The following is a 15,552-nucleotide window of genomic DNA, read 5'->3' as shown; positions in this document are numbered from 1 at the left end:
AACAGAAAATGGGCAAAAAGGTGGGACGTGGGTGGAGCTGAAGTGACGCGATGACTAACATACAGCAGATAAATGGCTATCCACCTGTCACTCAAAGTGGCCACACCCTTAATTATGCAGAACTTTAATGCTTTATATAATGTAAACGAATGAGTTATAAAAAAATTCACCCCCCTCACAGTTGTCATGAAGGGCAAAATTAGCCATATAGACCAAAATCACAATTTGTACCAGGCTGTAAACATGTTTTAATCTGCTGTAAAGTTGGGCATTTTAACATGGGGCTCAATGAGATTCTGCTCCCTTCTGGAGACTGTCCCAAGCGGCCAGTCGATGAATTGCAGTTTAAGACACTTCCATATTGGCTTCAAGAGAAACTGCGGGAGGTTGCCTCTTGGTTGTAACACAACCTTTCCACACATGCCAGGATGACGAAACTTAGTTTATTTACTAGATGCCATATCAACAAAATTAGAAAATCTTTGGAAGATATCACTGAACATTTATTTAACCATAGCAAAAGTACATTTCTTACTTAAGTTTATTTTTCATCTCAGTTTTTTATGTTTATTTAAAATAAGACAAATCTGATATTATTTGAATCTTATATCTATTATTTAACAGTTGAGATGGTTCTTTAATGCTGTTTCTAACCAGCAGAAGACACAAGCCGGGGTTTAAATCCCAGTTGCGCAGATTGGGTGCATTGTAACACTGCGTTACAATGAGCCCCTATTAGAACTAAGCTATTATATTCTATACTTTTAAGAATTCTTTTGAGAAACCATGAGAAAAAGGTGAATAATGACTGAGTCAATGTTCAGAAATTATTAATAATTATTATGTTTTGAACTATGCTGTATAGCTGTATTTAGCTGTGTTTGTTGTCAAACTCAAAAAATAGTATATTTTTGATGATTAAAAAATGCCATTATTTTATTTAAAAATGTTAATAATTGTATTTTATTGACAAGATATATATATTTTTTTATAATATCGGATAATCTTTTAAGCTGTCATGTTCATAGACTGTAAAAAAAAATACCCCCTATGGGCCATGTTGTCACATTACACTTCCATTCTTTGGGGGTAAAGCAAAAAAAAAGTATACACTGTATTAATGAAACAAAATGACTTATTCAAAATAAGTACCTACTCAAGAGAGTAGCTTATGCGATTTCGGACGCAGCCCGTATGCGCTAGACTCCAGAAACAATTGCAAGCAGCCATCTTTACAATATTGTCTTTGAACTTCCACTTGGTAGCTCTGTATATTTCTGCATTGCTGTCGAAGAGTAATTAGCTGGAGATGTAGATTTACTTATTGCAGAGTTAACAGAAGTTATCATGGGCACTGTAACGTTTGAAACGGATGTCATAATGTCTGTAGAGCTTACCTTCATGTTGTGGAAATACACAAACCGGAAGACGAACATAACGAGTGCCGCGCTAAAAGGGGCGGGGCTACATAAGTGTGAAACAAATGTAGGCTAGTTTTTGGCTTGAGATCAAATGTTCCTTTGTACTTAATATACTGTATATTTCCCATCAATTAAATTAAATATTTATTACAATAATACGGTTATATAGTTGAGCTTGATGAACGCAATCAATCAGGCTATATTTGTGTAAACAAAGTCATACTTTTATTCAGCAAGGATGCATTGAATTGATCGAATGTGACAGTAAATACTTTTGCATTGTTACAAAAATCTATATCGAATAAATGCTGTGCTATTGAACTTTATATTCATTAAATAATCCTGAAAAGAAATGTTATCATGGTTTATTAAGTAGCACAACAATTTTCAACATTGATATTAAAAGTAGCCTAATGTTTCTTGAGCACCATTAGAATGATTTTTGTATCAGGGAAAACATGACACTGAAGTAACTGGAGTAATGTTGAAAATTACATTTGAAAATGTAATAAAATCTCACAATATTACAGTTTTTACTCTATTTTAAATCAAATAAATGCAGCCTTCATGAGCATAAGAGACTTCTTTCAAAAACATTTAAATTTGTGAGATAAAAAGATGAAAAAACATCTCAGATTAAAGATTTTAAAAAATATATAATAACTGAATTGTTGTGGTCTAACAACTATTGCATTCTCAAAAATGATAAGAAAAACCAGTCTGGCAAAAAAAGAAAAGAAAAAAAGAGTCTTCAGGAAAAGGATGAGGAAAGGATGCTTGTACTAAAATGAAACATGACGTACACCACAATTTTGCCTCTGAGGCAACACTCTGTAAAGTAAACATTTTAATCCCATTAGACGATCCTGTGGGGCCCTGTCCTGTTATTTATAGCTATATTCCATATTCCTTTTAAACCCACACATCTCCTTCTGAAAGACCCTTGATCTATTTTGTGTGGTCTAATGATTTATGGTTCATACATCACTGAGGGGGGAGAGGGGCAAGCTTTGTCTTTGCCAGTATATGACGAACACCAATTCAAGAAAAAATACAAAACATGAATATGAATTAACTGACATTCAAACCAATATCACCCAGTCAAACACTTTGACACGTGAAGTGGAGGATCATACAGACAGTTTGTCTCTTAATTAATTCAGGACTTACTCAGGACTTACTTAGCATTAGCATATGTTTGATGTTCAATAAGGGCCTCAGGTTTTATTGGCCCCAAACTGCATCCACATGACTATAGAACAAAAAAAAAACAAAAAAACAGTTTTTCTCCTCGAGACATGCGTTATTGTCAGGTTTCCAGATCTTCTTGTCCTCCTTCCTGACACGTCACACAGGAATCTTTCACCACCTCCACTCATTTTGCGCCTGTTGGCTTGTGATACTCAGGCATGAATGAAATGAGACAGGTGATGTCAGTATCCTTCATCCATGAAGACATTATGGCGACTGAGGAGGCAAGTTTGGGAGCAAACTCTTAATTCTAAATATATATGCCTTCTAAAATGGTACATTTAAATAATAAGATGCATAGGGAGGAGAAAACGCTCTCTATCATTGAGAGTTTATGAAAACAGAACCCATTAAAGAGAGTCTACCACTTACAGGAAGCAACGTCAGAGCAGCACATTGGCTAACTAGATTCTTTTCCGCATCTAAATGATGTCTATTGAGTGATATATCCCCGTGGTGGGTTAATAACCGATACTTTCTGTATTTATGACATCATCATGTGTGGGTGGAAATTGTTCCATTATCAGGGCCCTAAAAATAAAACACCAGATGGCCCTATAAAATGATTGGGAGCCTCTGATAAGAGACTCGTGTATGATAACATCAGGACCGATGTCTGAGATGTCTGTGTTGAGCACAAAACTGAAAAGAGAGCTTTATAATTCGCAAAATTCATAGAATTGTCCCACAAATCACTTTGACGCACAAAAGAATGCTTGATTACAATTATTTTTTTAGAAAAGTTACTTTCCATACAAGCATTTATTGTGATTGACATTGGATTCATAGCACAACAGAGGCACCCTGAGGACACTTTGAGTACTGTGATACACACACACATACACTCTGAAATCAGTGATTTAAATGTGTGCTGTCAGTTAGTGAAGGACACTAAATTGGTCCTTTCACCATGGCCTTTTATGAGGTTCATTTGTTAAAATTGGAATATGATATACACATATTTCAGTTCACTTTCAGCTGTGGGATAGAAAGTAATTGCATGTTCCACAGCACTATTTTGGCGTGGAGTGATGCAATTTAGCTGTGAGGAAGGAAAAGACAGATCAAAGTGAATGAGTTAGTGATCAGAGTCAGATGTTTTAAATACCTTTGCCAGAAAATAGGCTACTTCCTTTCAAATGCATGTCCGTTTTTAAGATCCGAGAGGCTTGTGTTGCAATATAAATGGTGGGGAAACAATGTCATATTTTCATGTTTACATTTGTGTTATCAATCCTAGAGTTGTACTATGCTGGTAAGCATATCTCAAATTTCAGGGATATGTGCAATACAGCATCAAAACTCACATAATCAGTTCTTTATATTTCAGCTACATTCACTGAAAAAACAGGAAAACACATGTTGTCCAATTTACTTAATCATATTATTTGTGATCTACGCAACAAATTTGTGTTTCTCTTCTAAACATGATTTCATTGCTTTCGATTAATGTAATTCTCTAAAATGTGCAATCTACTATTAAATTATTTGGGGTGAATGTGAACCAATTAAGTACTCGAAAATTATTTTCGCTGAAACTGTAGTTCCCAGCATGCTTTGCTTGGGACTTGACGACTAGAGTAAAATTGTTGAAATGAAGTGTTATTTTATGTGTTTTTGGGCAAAATGAGAAAAAGGGGGAGACTTTATATTGTTTATTAGTGTTTAATGTTTAATTATGTTGGAATTATTCGAACCATTTAAATTACACTGGGTTACCATAGTGGAGAAGAGCGGAGCGATTGCTTAGGCTGTGGACTGACTCAGCACATGTCATTAAAGAGCATTTTACTCTTAGCACATATATGATGTGCTTTTGCTGGCAAATATAATGGAAGCTACTAAGTACTGTGTTATAGATCAGTCAAGTGACAACAAAATATACAAAAACAAACATGTGTTTTGATTAAAGAGGCAGAGTCCCAAGTCCCTGCGTGTACCACTGTTGTAAGGGAGCCATATTAAAATCAATGTGAGACTACTCAATTCAGTTACTTAAAAATTACTTAATTCCATTATGTTGAAATTATGTGAACAAATTATGTTTGTTTAACTTAATTGAATCTTGTGGAACCGATGTACATGATTAAATCATGTAAATCCAACACACCATATCTTTCAGTGTATGCACACTTCAGAATGATGCCAAAAGTAGCAGGTCATCCAGGAATGTTTTGCCTACTGTTTTATGAGTGGGCTACTGGCTAATTCGGACGTACTTCTTTTGTCACATACTTTTTTTTGCCTATATATTAGGAGAGTCAAGACTTACTGAATATCTCTCTTTGGAGTGGACTTTGTGCTTTATAACTTTGCAGACCTTTTTCATGCTCAAACAGCAACATTACACACTAAAAATGTTGAAAATGTAATTGGACACTTTTAAGAGATGGGTCGGCAACCTTATAGCACGCAGAGGGATAAGTGCGCACCACACCTCCGGTTGCGTGAACAGATTGTCGGATCTGCACGCTAGCCCAGGTTAAAATCTCACACTTTAAAAGTATTTATAGCTTAATAAAACATGCTGTGTTACTATGAGGAATGATTACCTCAAAATGTACATCTGTGTGCAAGTTCAATTAAATACATAGGCTAAACCTTTTTAGCTATTGTCACGTGCGAGTGATTATCCTGGCACACGTGCCATAGGTTGCCGATCCCGTTCAGAGCAGATTCAATATTTGAAATGCCTTTCTGACATTTTAGCAAGCTAAAGAGTCATCACCATGCGGGACCCTAGTCATGGGCCTTTCTCAATATGCGTTCTTGTCTGTACTTGTGTTCTCGTGGACTTTTGAAACGTCATCAGCATAGATATCCATAATAAAGGCTAGATGTCTTACGGGGGAGTCTCTAACGTCATCACCGGTGGCCATCTTGTCACAGGCAGGGCTCTGTGGTACCTGATGTAAGGCGAGTGATCTGCATGAACGCAAACACTCTTATCTCACTGAAATCTTGATGGATTTACAAATGGTTTGGTTTCTTACAAATGTTATTAACAAGGCTATAATTATGGATGCTTGAACAAATTATGAATAATTTTTCATAAGTATGCAGTGTCATAACAACATCTGACGTTTATAACAAACCAAACAGTTTGAAAATCGGTAGAAAATTGAGCAAGTTATGGTTATTTAAAAAGTGCAAGCACCCATGAAAACAATGTTAGCAGTGAGCGAGCTGCCTGTGACAAGATGGCCGCCAGGTACGAACGTCGACCTCCATTGGCCAGCAGCGCGGACGAGACATCTAGCCTTTATTATAAATATCTATGGTCATCAGTCGCTGCCCAAGTACTGTTCCATTTCAATGTTCACATCTAGCCAAGTACAGCTCAAATCCCTGGATGTGTCCTTGATCTGCCCCTTTTATCGAGGATGCAGAGAGGTCACTTGTGACAGACATTGTGTTTTTTGTCATATTTAACTTTATTACAGTGAAGATAATCATATATGCACACATATTGCCTGAACCACATATTAATTTTTTGTTTTGTTTTTATGTAAACAAAGGCAGGGTTGTGTTTTATATTTCGTTTTGTTATAAATATAGGCTACATTGAAGATCATCAACCACACCTGAACCACATTTATGTGGCTATTAATGTTTTTTTAAATAAAAACGAAAAGAGGCAGGGAGGGTTTTTATAACATGTCGTTTTATTGTGGCCTAAAATATACATACAGAGATAACCGGAGTAGCCAGAGCGAGCTGAGTGACGTTATAGTGAACGCAGCTGTTCCATTTGCAGAATTACCGGACTTGCGTCCAGCCGTCCTCGAGAGTTCGTTCTCCTGAGTCGAACTTTGCAAGTCCGAAGTCGGAATTTTCATATTTGGGTAAACTATCAGTTTGAAATGGCAATTATTTACACATTGCAAGCCATATTCTCTATTATTATTCATTTAATAATCATTTGAATAAAAAAAGAGTAATGACAGTTCTTAATGCTATATTGTCAAAGTGACATTGTGAGAGATAAAGTAATAGAAAAAATTATAAAATGACCAAGGCAGGGGATGGGGGGGCGTATTATATTATGTTCTATATAATATTGACAATATTGATAATTTGTTGATCTATTCCCCTGGAGTAAGGCATTTGTCTTATACTTCTGTCAGGACCACTTTTGCCAAAATTAGCATATAGTTTGGATTGGCGGTATGGTTCTGTTCTGGGCAAGAACTCCCTGCGTATCCCTGCAGCCTAGCATGGATGAAAGAAGCAATAAACCCCCCTAGGGTAAACAGAACAGAACCAACAATGTATTGCAGATATCATTAATGTCAATATTAAAATGTACAACATAATTCGGGAATTTTGTCTGATTCAGGGGGAATCAGAAGGCCAAATTCTGACTGACGAGAGGAGGAGCTGGGGATGGAGGAGGGTAATTAGCTCCGGAGAAACGCGATAGCTGCTGATAATACTGAAGGAGCTTATATATGCATGCTGTGATAGACATCGTATTCCTATAGGTAGACGTGATCAGCTGACAGTCAGCTGATGCGGGCTTGACTAACGTGACCTGCCAGAACTAACACTACACTTGACTTCTGTTTATACTTATGTATTCACATACAAAAACAACACAAGACATAAAACTAAGAAAAAGCAGCAGAATGGTGAAAATAATATTGTTAAGAATGGAAGCAAAAACAAGATTTTTTGAAAGAAGTCTCTTATGACCATCAAGCCTGCATTTATTTGATCAGTAATATTGTGAAATATTATTTTACAATAATGGTTTTCTATTTTAATATACTTTAAAACATTATTTATTTCTGTGATGCAAACAAGACAAAAAGAAATCCTAAACACATGCATTTTTAAATATAAAACCTAATGAAAATTTGTTTACATCAGATAAAATCAAACCGGGGTCACATGGGGTTAACAAAAAAAAATCTCTCTTTACGTGCATTATCAAAGAATGGGATCTGTATCATTCCAGCTGACCACTGCATTTCGCCATCTGTAAAACACATTTGAAGCATTCATATCGCCACATGTTTGTATTTCACAATATCAAAATTTGATAAACAACACAGATAGACCTCTAAGCACTGACGAAATAAGAGACTTACTTGGTCCTGATGCAGAGCTCCAGTGGAGGAATGAGATCACTGTCTGCGTCACTGTCACTCTGAGCAGCCTCTGCAGGACAATGTGGATCTGTCCAGAGACACAGAATACAGAAGACCTTATTATAAACCCTATTTATGAAGCAAGTGTGCAAAGGTTGTTTATTTTGTTGTTCTCAAATACTACGGATAATACACTACAGTGTTTGTTTTGTGTGTGTGTGTCCAGAAAAGCAATGACCCAAAGGAAAACACTCACAGATTGTTAATCTAATTGGTTCCTGCTGGTTGGCCAGCCCATCATAATAGTACAAGTCAAACTCTTCCTCTATGCAGTGATCGGTTGCCAGGTCTTCAGAGGAACAAAAGAGCACACTGAAATGGCTCTCGCTGCACACTACCCAAATTGGAAACGTGGGAGTTTTCAGGTGAGATCCAACCTTAAAAAAAAAAAGAAAAATCAGGATATAACAAATTTGGATAAAATGTATAAGTATATGTTAGAGTGTTTGAAGCCTTCTTACCTTACATATATTATAGTGCTCAAATAAAGAAAGCAGCCCAATGTTACAACGTGTTTTAATTCCCTTAAGAAGTGTAAAATTTCCATTTCCGGAATCGAGCTTCATTTCATCATCAAAGACGTTTGAAACTGCCCGTCCACAAAGCAAAAGATTGACCAATTCCTTAAAAAAAGTTAAAGGGTAATTATAAGAATGAATGACTTCATCAGAACACTGTTTACACTGGAGCTATACAAAAATCAACCAATACAACTATTTTATTAAAATGGTGACACCAAGCAAAGTAAAATCTTTTGTGTATTGGGTGTTTAGATCAGGGGCCTCATTTATAAACGTTGCGTACGCACAAAAGAAGGCGTACGCCACTCTCTACGCAATAATTGGTATTTATAAAAAGCAAACTTGACGGGAAAATGTGCGGTCCTTCACGCAAGCTCTGACCCAGGCGTACGCACAAAAACGGGTGAAATGAGAAATGGCGACACCGTCGGCAGATGGAAGAAACACGTGAAAGTGTGTGAAACTGTAGATCGTTGTGTAAAAGAAATGGCAATACTGCCTCTCATAAATAACTTGAAGACTTCACAAAGCAAGTATTACAATTAACAGCCTACACGAACACCCGTTTGATTGATCTGCAGTGTAAAACAAACAAAATCAAACGAAAATTACAACAGAAATGCAAAAAAAAAAAAAAAAAGTGAAATATGTTCTGCAACAATATTGGCATGTTATGCAATTCATCCTCATAAATAATATGGTAAACAGAACGAAATAATGTACAAAACTGATATTCTCGTCAATGTGTCCGTCTGGCGGAGCAGATATAGATGCAATTAGATAGACAGATAGATAGATAATTAGGGAGATATATAGATAAATAGATAGATAGATGTATTAATTGTCCACTGGGGAAAGTTGTTTTCATAGTAAAAATTTCTTCATCAGCTACAGAATCATGGTATTCATGCAAATGCCTTTAGTTTGTTTTATCTTCGATAAAATAACATATGATGTATGTCTCAACCATTCAGAAAGCTGCAAGAAATTACATTTGCTCTGAACTATTTCCCATTTCCACGTAGATAATAGGGATAGGGATTAATAGGGATTCCCCAATAATTGCCGCCAGTCTCTCATCAAGAGGGGTCAGCTCCGGTGTCCCCTTTCCCCCACCCTTGGCACTCTGGCGATGGAGCGCTAGACGTTTTTTTGCCTCCACTTTGATGTCCGACCATTTCTTTTTTTTTTCGGCCACGGTCCGAGGTTGTGAGGCTACAGCATTTACGGCGTCTGCAACCTTTTGCCACTCAAGTGCCTTTTTGGCATTAGTAATGCCCACACTGTGCCCTCCAAAAAATATTTTTCTCCTCTTTTCCACCTTGCCAACGATAATTTCTACTTCACATTGAGTGAAGTTAAATTTTTTTGATTTCCTCTCTGTATTTGCCATGATTTCGCAATCGATGAATATTAACTTGTGGGTGTTTCACGGACTATTTATGGGCAACTATGGGCGTGAGATGAAGCCGCAAAAGCTGCGCTACATTTAGAATTGATTGTGATTTATTAAGGGAAAACTGCGTAGGATGTGCGTGCGCACGGTTTTATAAATCCGAATATTTCTGTGCGTACGCACGTCCTATGTTTCATCCGTACGCCACTTCTGACGCAAATCCTACACAAAGTTTTATAAATGAGGCCCCAGGTCTGCAAAGTGTTAATACAGCAAACCTGTGTGCAGTAGCCATGAGCTCCAATGAGAGTGGAGGTTGGCACATCCATATCACTTTGTATACTAAAACACAAAGAATAAATGTTTAGCTCAGTGAATATATGAACATAAACAGTCTGTATGCAGTTAAAGAGGTGGAAACTCACGTTGCAATAGTTCTGGAAAGAATGGCAGAGATGGTAAGTAGGATACAGCCAAAGGGACCAGACTCAAACTAAAAGGAAACAGGAAAAATTCTACTAATTGCCATCATCAATCACATAAGGAGCTGTTAAACAGCTGACATTTGCCTTAAAATGCTTCAAGACTATCAATGGATGTGCTCGCATACAAACCTTGCTTATAACTTTATTTAATTATAAATATAAACAATACATCTACAATAACAATGTTCTAAATAAATATTATAAACAACTATTAATATATGTAGCAATACTGTAAATAATAATACATATTACAACATTTTTTAGAAGATATATATTCTACAACGAATAGAAATCATATATACAGGATGTGTTATAAGGCATTTAAGCACCGACTTACCTGTCTAACATGCTTCTCAAGAACTAAAGTGAGGTCATCTAAGGTGTCAACAGTGACGTATGTTATCTATGTGGAATATATATATATGTATAAAAAAACATTAACAAAAGAGAAATATGTAGTTGTCAAAAGAAGTAATTAGGAGGTCATTTAAGGGACAAAGAATCAACTTACCATTTCTAGAATACCGTCTGATTTGTAGCGTCCGATCGGGATGAAAAGACTTCTTCCTGTGTTTCTGTGGGGACAGATGCTTTACATTTGAGAAATGAACAATAGTTTTGTAAATATAAGTGATAATTCTAAATGTGTGACCCTTACATTGCAACTACCGCTCTCTTCATATTCCCGGCTCTCCATAGCATGTCAGCCAAAGCCCGAGATAGACATTTTGTCCTCAAAACGTTTGATACCTCCAGTCTCCTGGTGACATTTAACAAATCAAGTTTAAGACAACTGTTTGAGTTATCAATGAAATACGGATTTTATCATTTATAACCTGAAATATTCATTGTTAATTTTCTTTTTAAAAATATTTCTGAGATTAAAGCTGCACTATGTAACATTTTTTCGACCGGTAGAGGTCGCCTATTCAAAACAAAGGCGTAGTTTGATGACGGCAAGTTTGAGCGCAGAATCTTGGGACATGTGGTCTTCACCTCAAAGCCGGTGGAAAAGAATCAGAATAGGACTCGGGCAGAAATCATGTTCATGGAGCGATTATTAATGTTACTGTAGTAAAAAGCAGAAGCAGGAGCGATTGTTAATAAGAAGAGCGCAACACACACCTCGCGAGCAGCGGGACCTTTATTATGGCATAGTCGCCGGCGCCATTTCCGCTTTTCCAGTCATGAGTATGAGGTAACACAGCTCTGTTTATCATATTAGATACATCTGAGTGTGTTGAAAATGAGGTTATGACGTTACTATGTGCGTTCGCTCGGCGGCTGCTATGAAACTTGATGCACACTGCAGTAAAGCGTTTATGCAAAATAATGAAGCAATTGACAGGCGACTCCCTCACACGTCCCAGTTCCTTGGTTAAAATAGCAATTTTCTCACGATTTACAAATAGTTGGAAACATTTGGGATATTGTAAGTACTCAACTGAACAAAATATATAACACTGTCCTTGTGGTTTTTGGATATTTTACTGCAAAAATGTTACATAGTGCACCTTTAACAAGATCTTTGAAAAATGGTTAAATGACTGAATGGTTTTAAAATAATAAAGGGAAAAAATAATCTCTGAAAAATGAGCAAAAATATGACTGATGCTTGGTACACACTGATCCAATGAGCCACTGCTCGATTCTCCAAACAGAAGCTTCTGTAGGACACAAGCCTGAACTGCTGCAAGGACACCACAGGGTCCTCCCTGATAAAACAATCCCAGAACATCTCATGACGCAAAGGTTTACATACCAAAACAGTAAATCATGCGGTTGTCTGAAGTACTGTACCTTTTTTTGTACAATCCCATACTTCAAACCTGGAGTATCTGAAAAGGTAAAATTCTGTTGCTTCCACTCCTCAGTAAAACAAGCCATAGGAGAGCCAAAGATGATTTCTTTCAGAGCCTGAAGTAGACATGAAAGCATCAATATCATATCAGACTGGGCTGATATCACATAGATTATGGTTCCAGGAAGATAAAATGATAATGTACTTACAGTGGCAGTCATCTGGTCCATGGGAGTCTTGTCCAAACTAAGTTCTGGCATGGATGTTCTAGAAACACCACACAAGCTTTCCTCATTCTCTATGTCATCTGTAAGATTGAAAAAGAATTAGAAGGAATTTCAAAACAATGGATTTTTCATAACATTATTTTAAAGCAAATTTTAGATAAAAAATGCAGGGTTAGGAAAATACACTTCAGTTATATTGAAGCAATAGAACAGTTGCTAGTGTATTCTGCAGTTGTCTTGGCTATGATACAAAATGTAATCTGCTGAAGATTTGAGGTGCACTACCCAAAACCATTTCCAACACATGGAGTCCATCCAGTTTTGGGCTGGGTGCTGAATTCTTTCTGGAGAGGAAACAATAAAAGTTAATAATCACACACTTGACATATTGCAGCTGTGAATAAATACCAACAGTCTCTTTTTACCATCCTAAATGGGAGATTCTTAGAGCCATATTGTCTAATGCATAAGGGATTTTATTCATAATAATCATGCATACCTTCAAGGCCGTGGCTAGAAATTCTGGAGCTCCTTTTAAATATAAAATGCAGAAAAGGTTGTGAGTCCCCCTGGACCTGTGGGCCCCTAGAAACGTTCCAATCTTTCACCTCACTAGTTATGGTCCTCTCTATGTTTCAAATGGTATAACTATTTTAGCCCCTCAAAAATAAAACTGAAGGTCAACATAAAATATTTAGAGTAGGTTTCTCAGACACAGGTTAAGTCATTTAAAAAAAAATCTATCTCAGTGTATTACCCTTATTTCATTTTCCAGTCCAAATATCTTAAACATACATTTAAGGTTCTTAAGAAGCAAAATGCCATACATTTTTCAGAAAACAATCAAAATTATGCAAGTTTTTCAAGAAAAAATAGCTGACAGGGGAGTAAGAAAAACAATCATATTTTCTTTTTGAATTAAGATTATGTTTCTTACCCCATTGGCAGATATTTTTATGTATATACTCACTTAATTTTGATAGATTTTTCAAAAGACAAGAATTAATATCTTAAGTAATTTTGTTTATCAAGTAAATGTATATCTTGATTTAAGAATGTTTAGATATTTGTCCTGGAAAACTAGATGTTTTCAAATGATTGAAACAAACTCACAAGCGATGCTTGACTTCTGACATCCTCTCATGTCGATTGTGGTCTATGGTTCCTTTATTTAAATTAGAAAACATTCTGCTCTCCCCTTCAAGAGAGGATGATGGGTTAGACTTTGTATTTGTAGTATTGAGGCCATTTGTCCAGTTTGCGGATTCTCTAAAATCCTCTGATGTTGCTGTAACAGATGAAGGAACTTTTCGGGCTGGACGTCTTCTGTTACTCTCCTACAGAAAATTAAATCCTTGTAAATGCATTGTGCAATGCTGCAATGGAGGAGTAATGTAAAATCAAATCTTGGTAAAAAATATTATAAAATAAATATGTGACATTATTAATCACTGGATTTTAATTCCTTTTAGTTTAAAGTGTTAGCTCACCCAAAAATAAAAATTCTGTCATTATTTACTCACCCTCATATTGTTCCAAACCCGTAAGACTTTCATTCATCTACAGAAAGATTCGATTGAACTTGTTGATATGTGAATAAAAGCCTAAATTCAATCTGTTCATCATATAAAAGCGATCGTGTTTCTTCAGAAAATTTGGACAAAGCCGCTCAATTCATATGGATTAGTTTTACGATCTCTTTATGAACTTTTTAAACTGTCAAAGTGGTAGTTGCGTAGCTGTTTAAAGAGGGACAGAAAACTCTTAGATTTCATCAAAAAGATCTTCATTTTTGTTCCAAAGATTAACGAAAGTCTTACGGGTTTGGAATGACATGAGGGTGAGTAATTAATCACAGAATTTTTTGGGTGAACGAACCCTTTAATGAATCAAAATTCATTACATGCAAAGAGCTGGCAATGGGACCGGCCATAATGCCTCGTCTTATCCTGCTGCTCCTGTTCTTCTGGTTATCATTGTCTAGGATTTTTTTCTCAGAGAGAAATCCCTCTTTTGACACTGTTGGGAGATCATGGCTGGATGGCAAACGGTACACACTTTTCTCACTCTCAGGGTGAACAGCAAAGCTCTTTTTTCGTGTATTTTCAGGTGTTTGAGAAGGCAGCTGTGACATGCTGCTTTCAGATGACCTATGGAAAAGGTGGATGTTTACTGTCAACAGATCTTTAAAGTTTCAAACAAATGAATTACAAATGAATACTGGAGTTTTGTCAACAAAATAAAAAAATTAATACCTTGGACTGTCACACAACAGACTTTCCATACAACTTTGATCTCTCTTAACACTCATGTCTAAGGAAGAGATGGACATTGTTTGTTCTAGTGGATATGCTTGCTTGTCATCATGGTTGCCTACTTTGGTTTTGTCACCTTCACTCATTCTGTCCTTCACAATTATCTCCAACATTGACTTCAAGGAATGTTCTTCAACCTAAATACAAATGCATTTTATGACCTCTCTGCTGTTCCAACATCCTTGCTATTTTATATAAAGATGTTTTTATTTTATTTACTTAAATACCTTATTCTGTTTGTAAAGGCCCTCAAGGTGAAGTATTCTGCGAAGATCTGATCTGTTATTAACGCTTGAATTAGTTCGTGGAAGCTCTTCATCCATGCATGCTATCGTTTTCTTCAGGCCCTGTAAGTACATTTCATCATCCAAACAGCGCAATCTCTGAGAGAATAAGACAGTTTACAGAGGAACGCTACCTTTAAAACACCTTAAAAATACAGTATGCAACGTTATATCACACCTGCTTTGAATGGTATAGGATAGCTTTTGTGTCAAAGTAAGTTACCACGTTTACCTTCCGAGCTGAATCAGTTGAAAGAAAATGCTGTGTCACCCACCTTTCGACTGAGATATTCCCGTACTAGAGACGCGGACACTTCCTCCACGTCTTTGCCCATCATGGATCACAATAACACTGCGGTAATAAATATGGGACTGAAATAGCAAGTTGGCTAGGTCGGTGTAAACAGTCCCAAACTTTACACACCTCAAATACTGTTGGTCGACATACGACATATCTACACACCGTTATTACATTTTCAGCATGGTATATTTTAATGTTTGGTGATTTGTTTGGGGGAGAGGTAAGTTAAGGATAGCTGCAGAGGCTTGCTAGCTAGCGGTCGGTCTAGCTTTTCGCCTTGTTGCTATAGTTACCTCTAGTACGTTGTTGATAGAGTGTGTGTGGATCATAGACCGTAAAAAAAGTGTGGATTCATGACACAGCTGCGCCTCCCAGCGGATGCAACATTAATTACTTT

At 36.5% G+C, this 15,552-nt stretch overlaps 2 protein-coding genes across 4 annotated transcripts in view; both read right to left on the bottom strand.

Annotated features, from left to right (window-relative positions):
- The window catches only part of LOC307132399 (dynein regulatory complex protein 11), a 32,041-nt gene extending 30,583 nt beyond the window's left edge, over nt 1-1,458 (bottom strand). Inside the window, exon 1 of the mRNA XM_079826682.1 lies at nt 1,398-1,458. The gene's annotated coding sequence lies outside the window, so the exon portion shown is untranslated. The remainder of the gene's footprint in view (nt 1-1,397) is intronic.
- A 4,722-nt stretch (nt 1,459-6,180) lies between these two features.
- mindy4 (MINDY lysine 48 deubiquitinase 4) lies at nt 6,181-15,453 on the bottom strand. Of its 3 annotated transcripts, none has more exons than XM_079827152.1 (19): nt 15,130-15,452; nt 14,798-14,917; nt 14,647-14,707; nt 14,511-14,568; nt 14,159-14,405; nt 13,369-13,592; nt 12,541-12,599; nt 12,238-12,335; nt 12,028-12,144; nt 11,854-11,942; nt 10,886-10,987; nt 10,739-10,802; nt 10,565-10,630; nt 10,168-10,235; nt 10,021-10,084; nt 8,287-8,448; nt 8,022-8,202; nt 7,766-7,853; nt 6,181-7,653 (listed from the first exon to the last, which is right to left on the bottom strand). In XM_079827152.1, the coding sequence occupies exons 1-19, from the start codon at nt 15,190-15,192 to the stop codon at nt 7,605-7,607; spliced, it is 1,980 nt and encodes a 659-aa protein (XP_079683278.1). In that variant the 5' UTR covers nt 15,193-15,452; the 3' UTR covers nt 6,181-7,604. The 3 variants fall into 3 exon arrangements, with proteins under 3 accessions (XP_079683278.1, XP_079683279.1, XP_079683277.1); XM_079827153.1 differs by having other exon boundaries at nt 15,087-15,208; XM_079827151.1 differs by having other exon boundaries at nt 14,511-14,707; nt 15,130-15,453.
- Nucleotides 15,454-15,552: the final 99 nt, after the last annotated feature.

Source organism: Gobio gobio, assembly GCF_949357685.1.
Source record: "Gobio gobio genome assembly, chromosome: 10".
NCBI classification, from domain to species: Eukaryota; Metazoa; Chordata; class Actinopteri; order Cypriniformes; family Gobionidae; genus Gobio; species Gobio gobio.
This window is presented reverse-complemented; position numbering and strand designations above follow the sequence as displayed.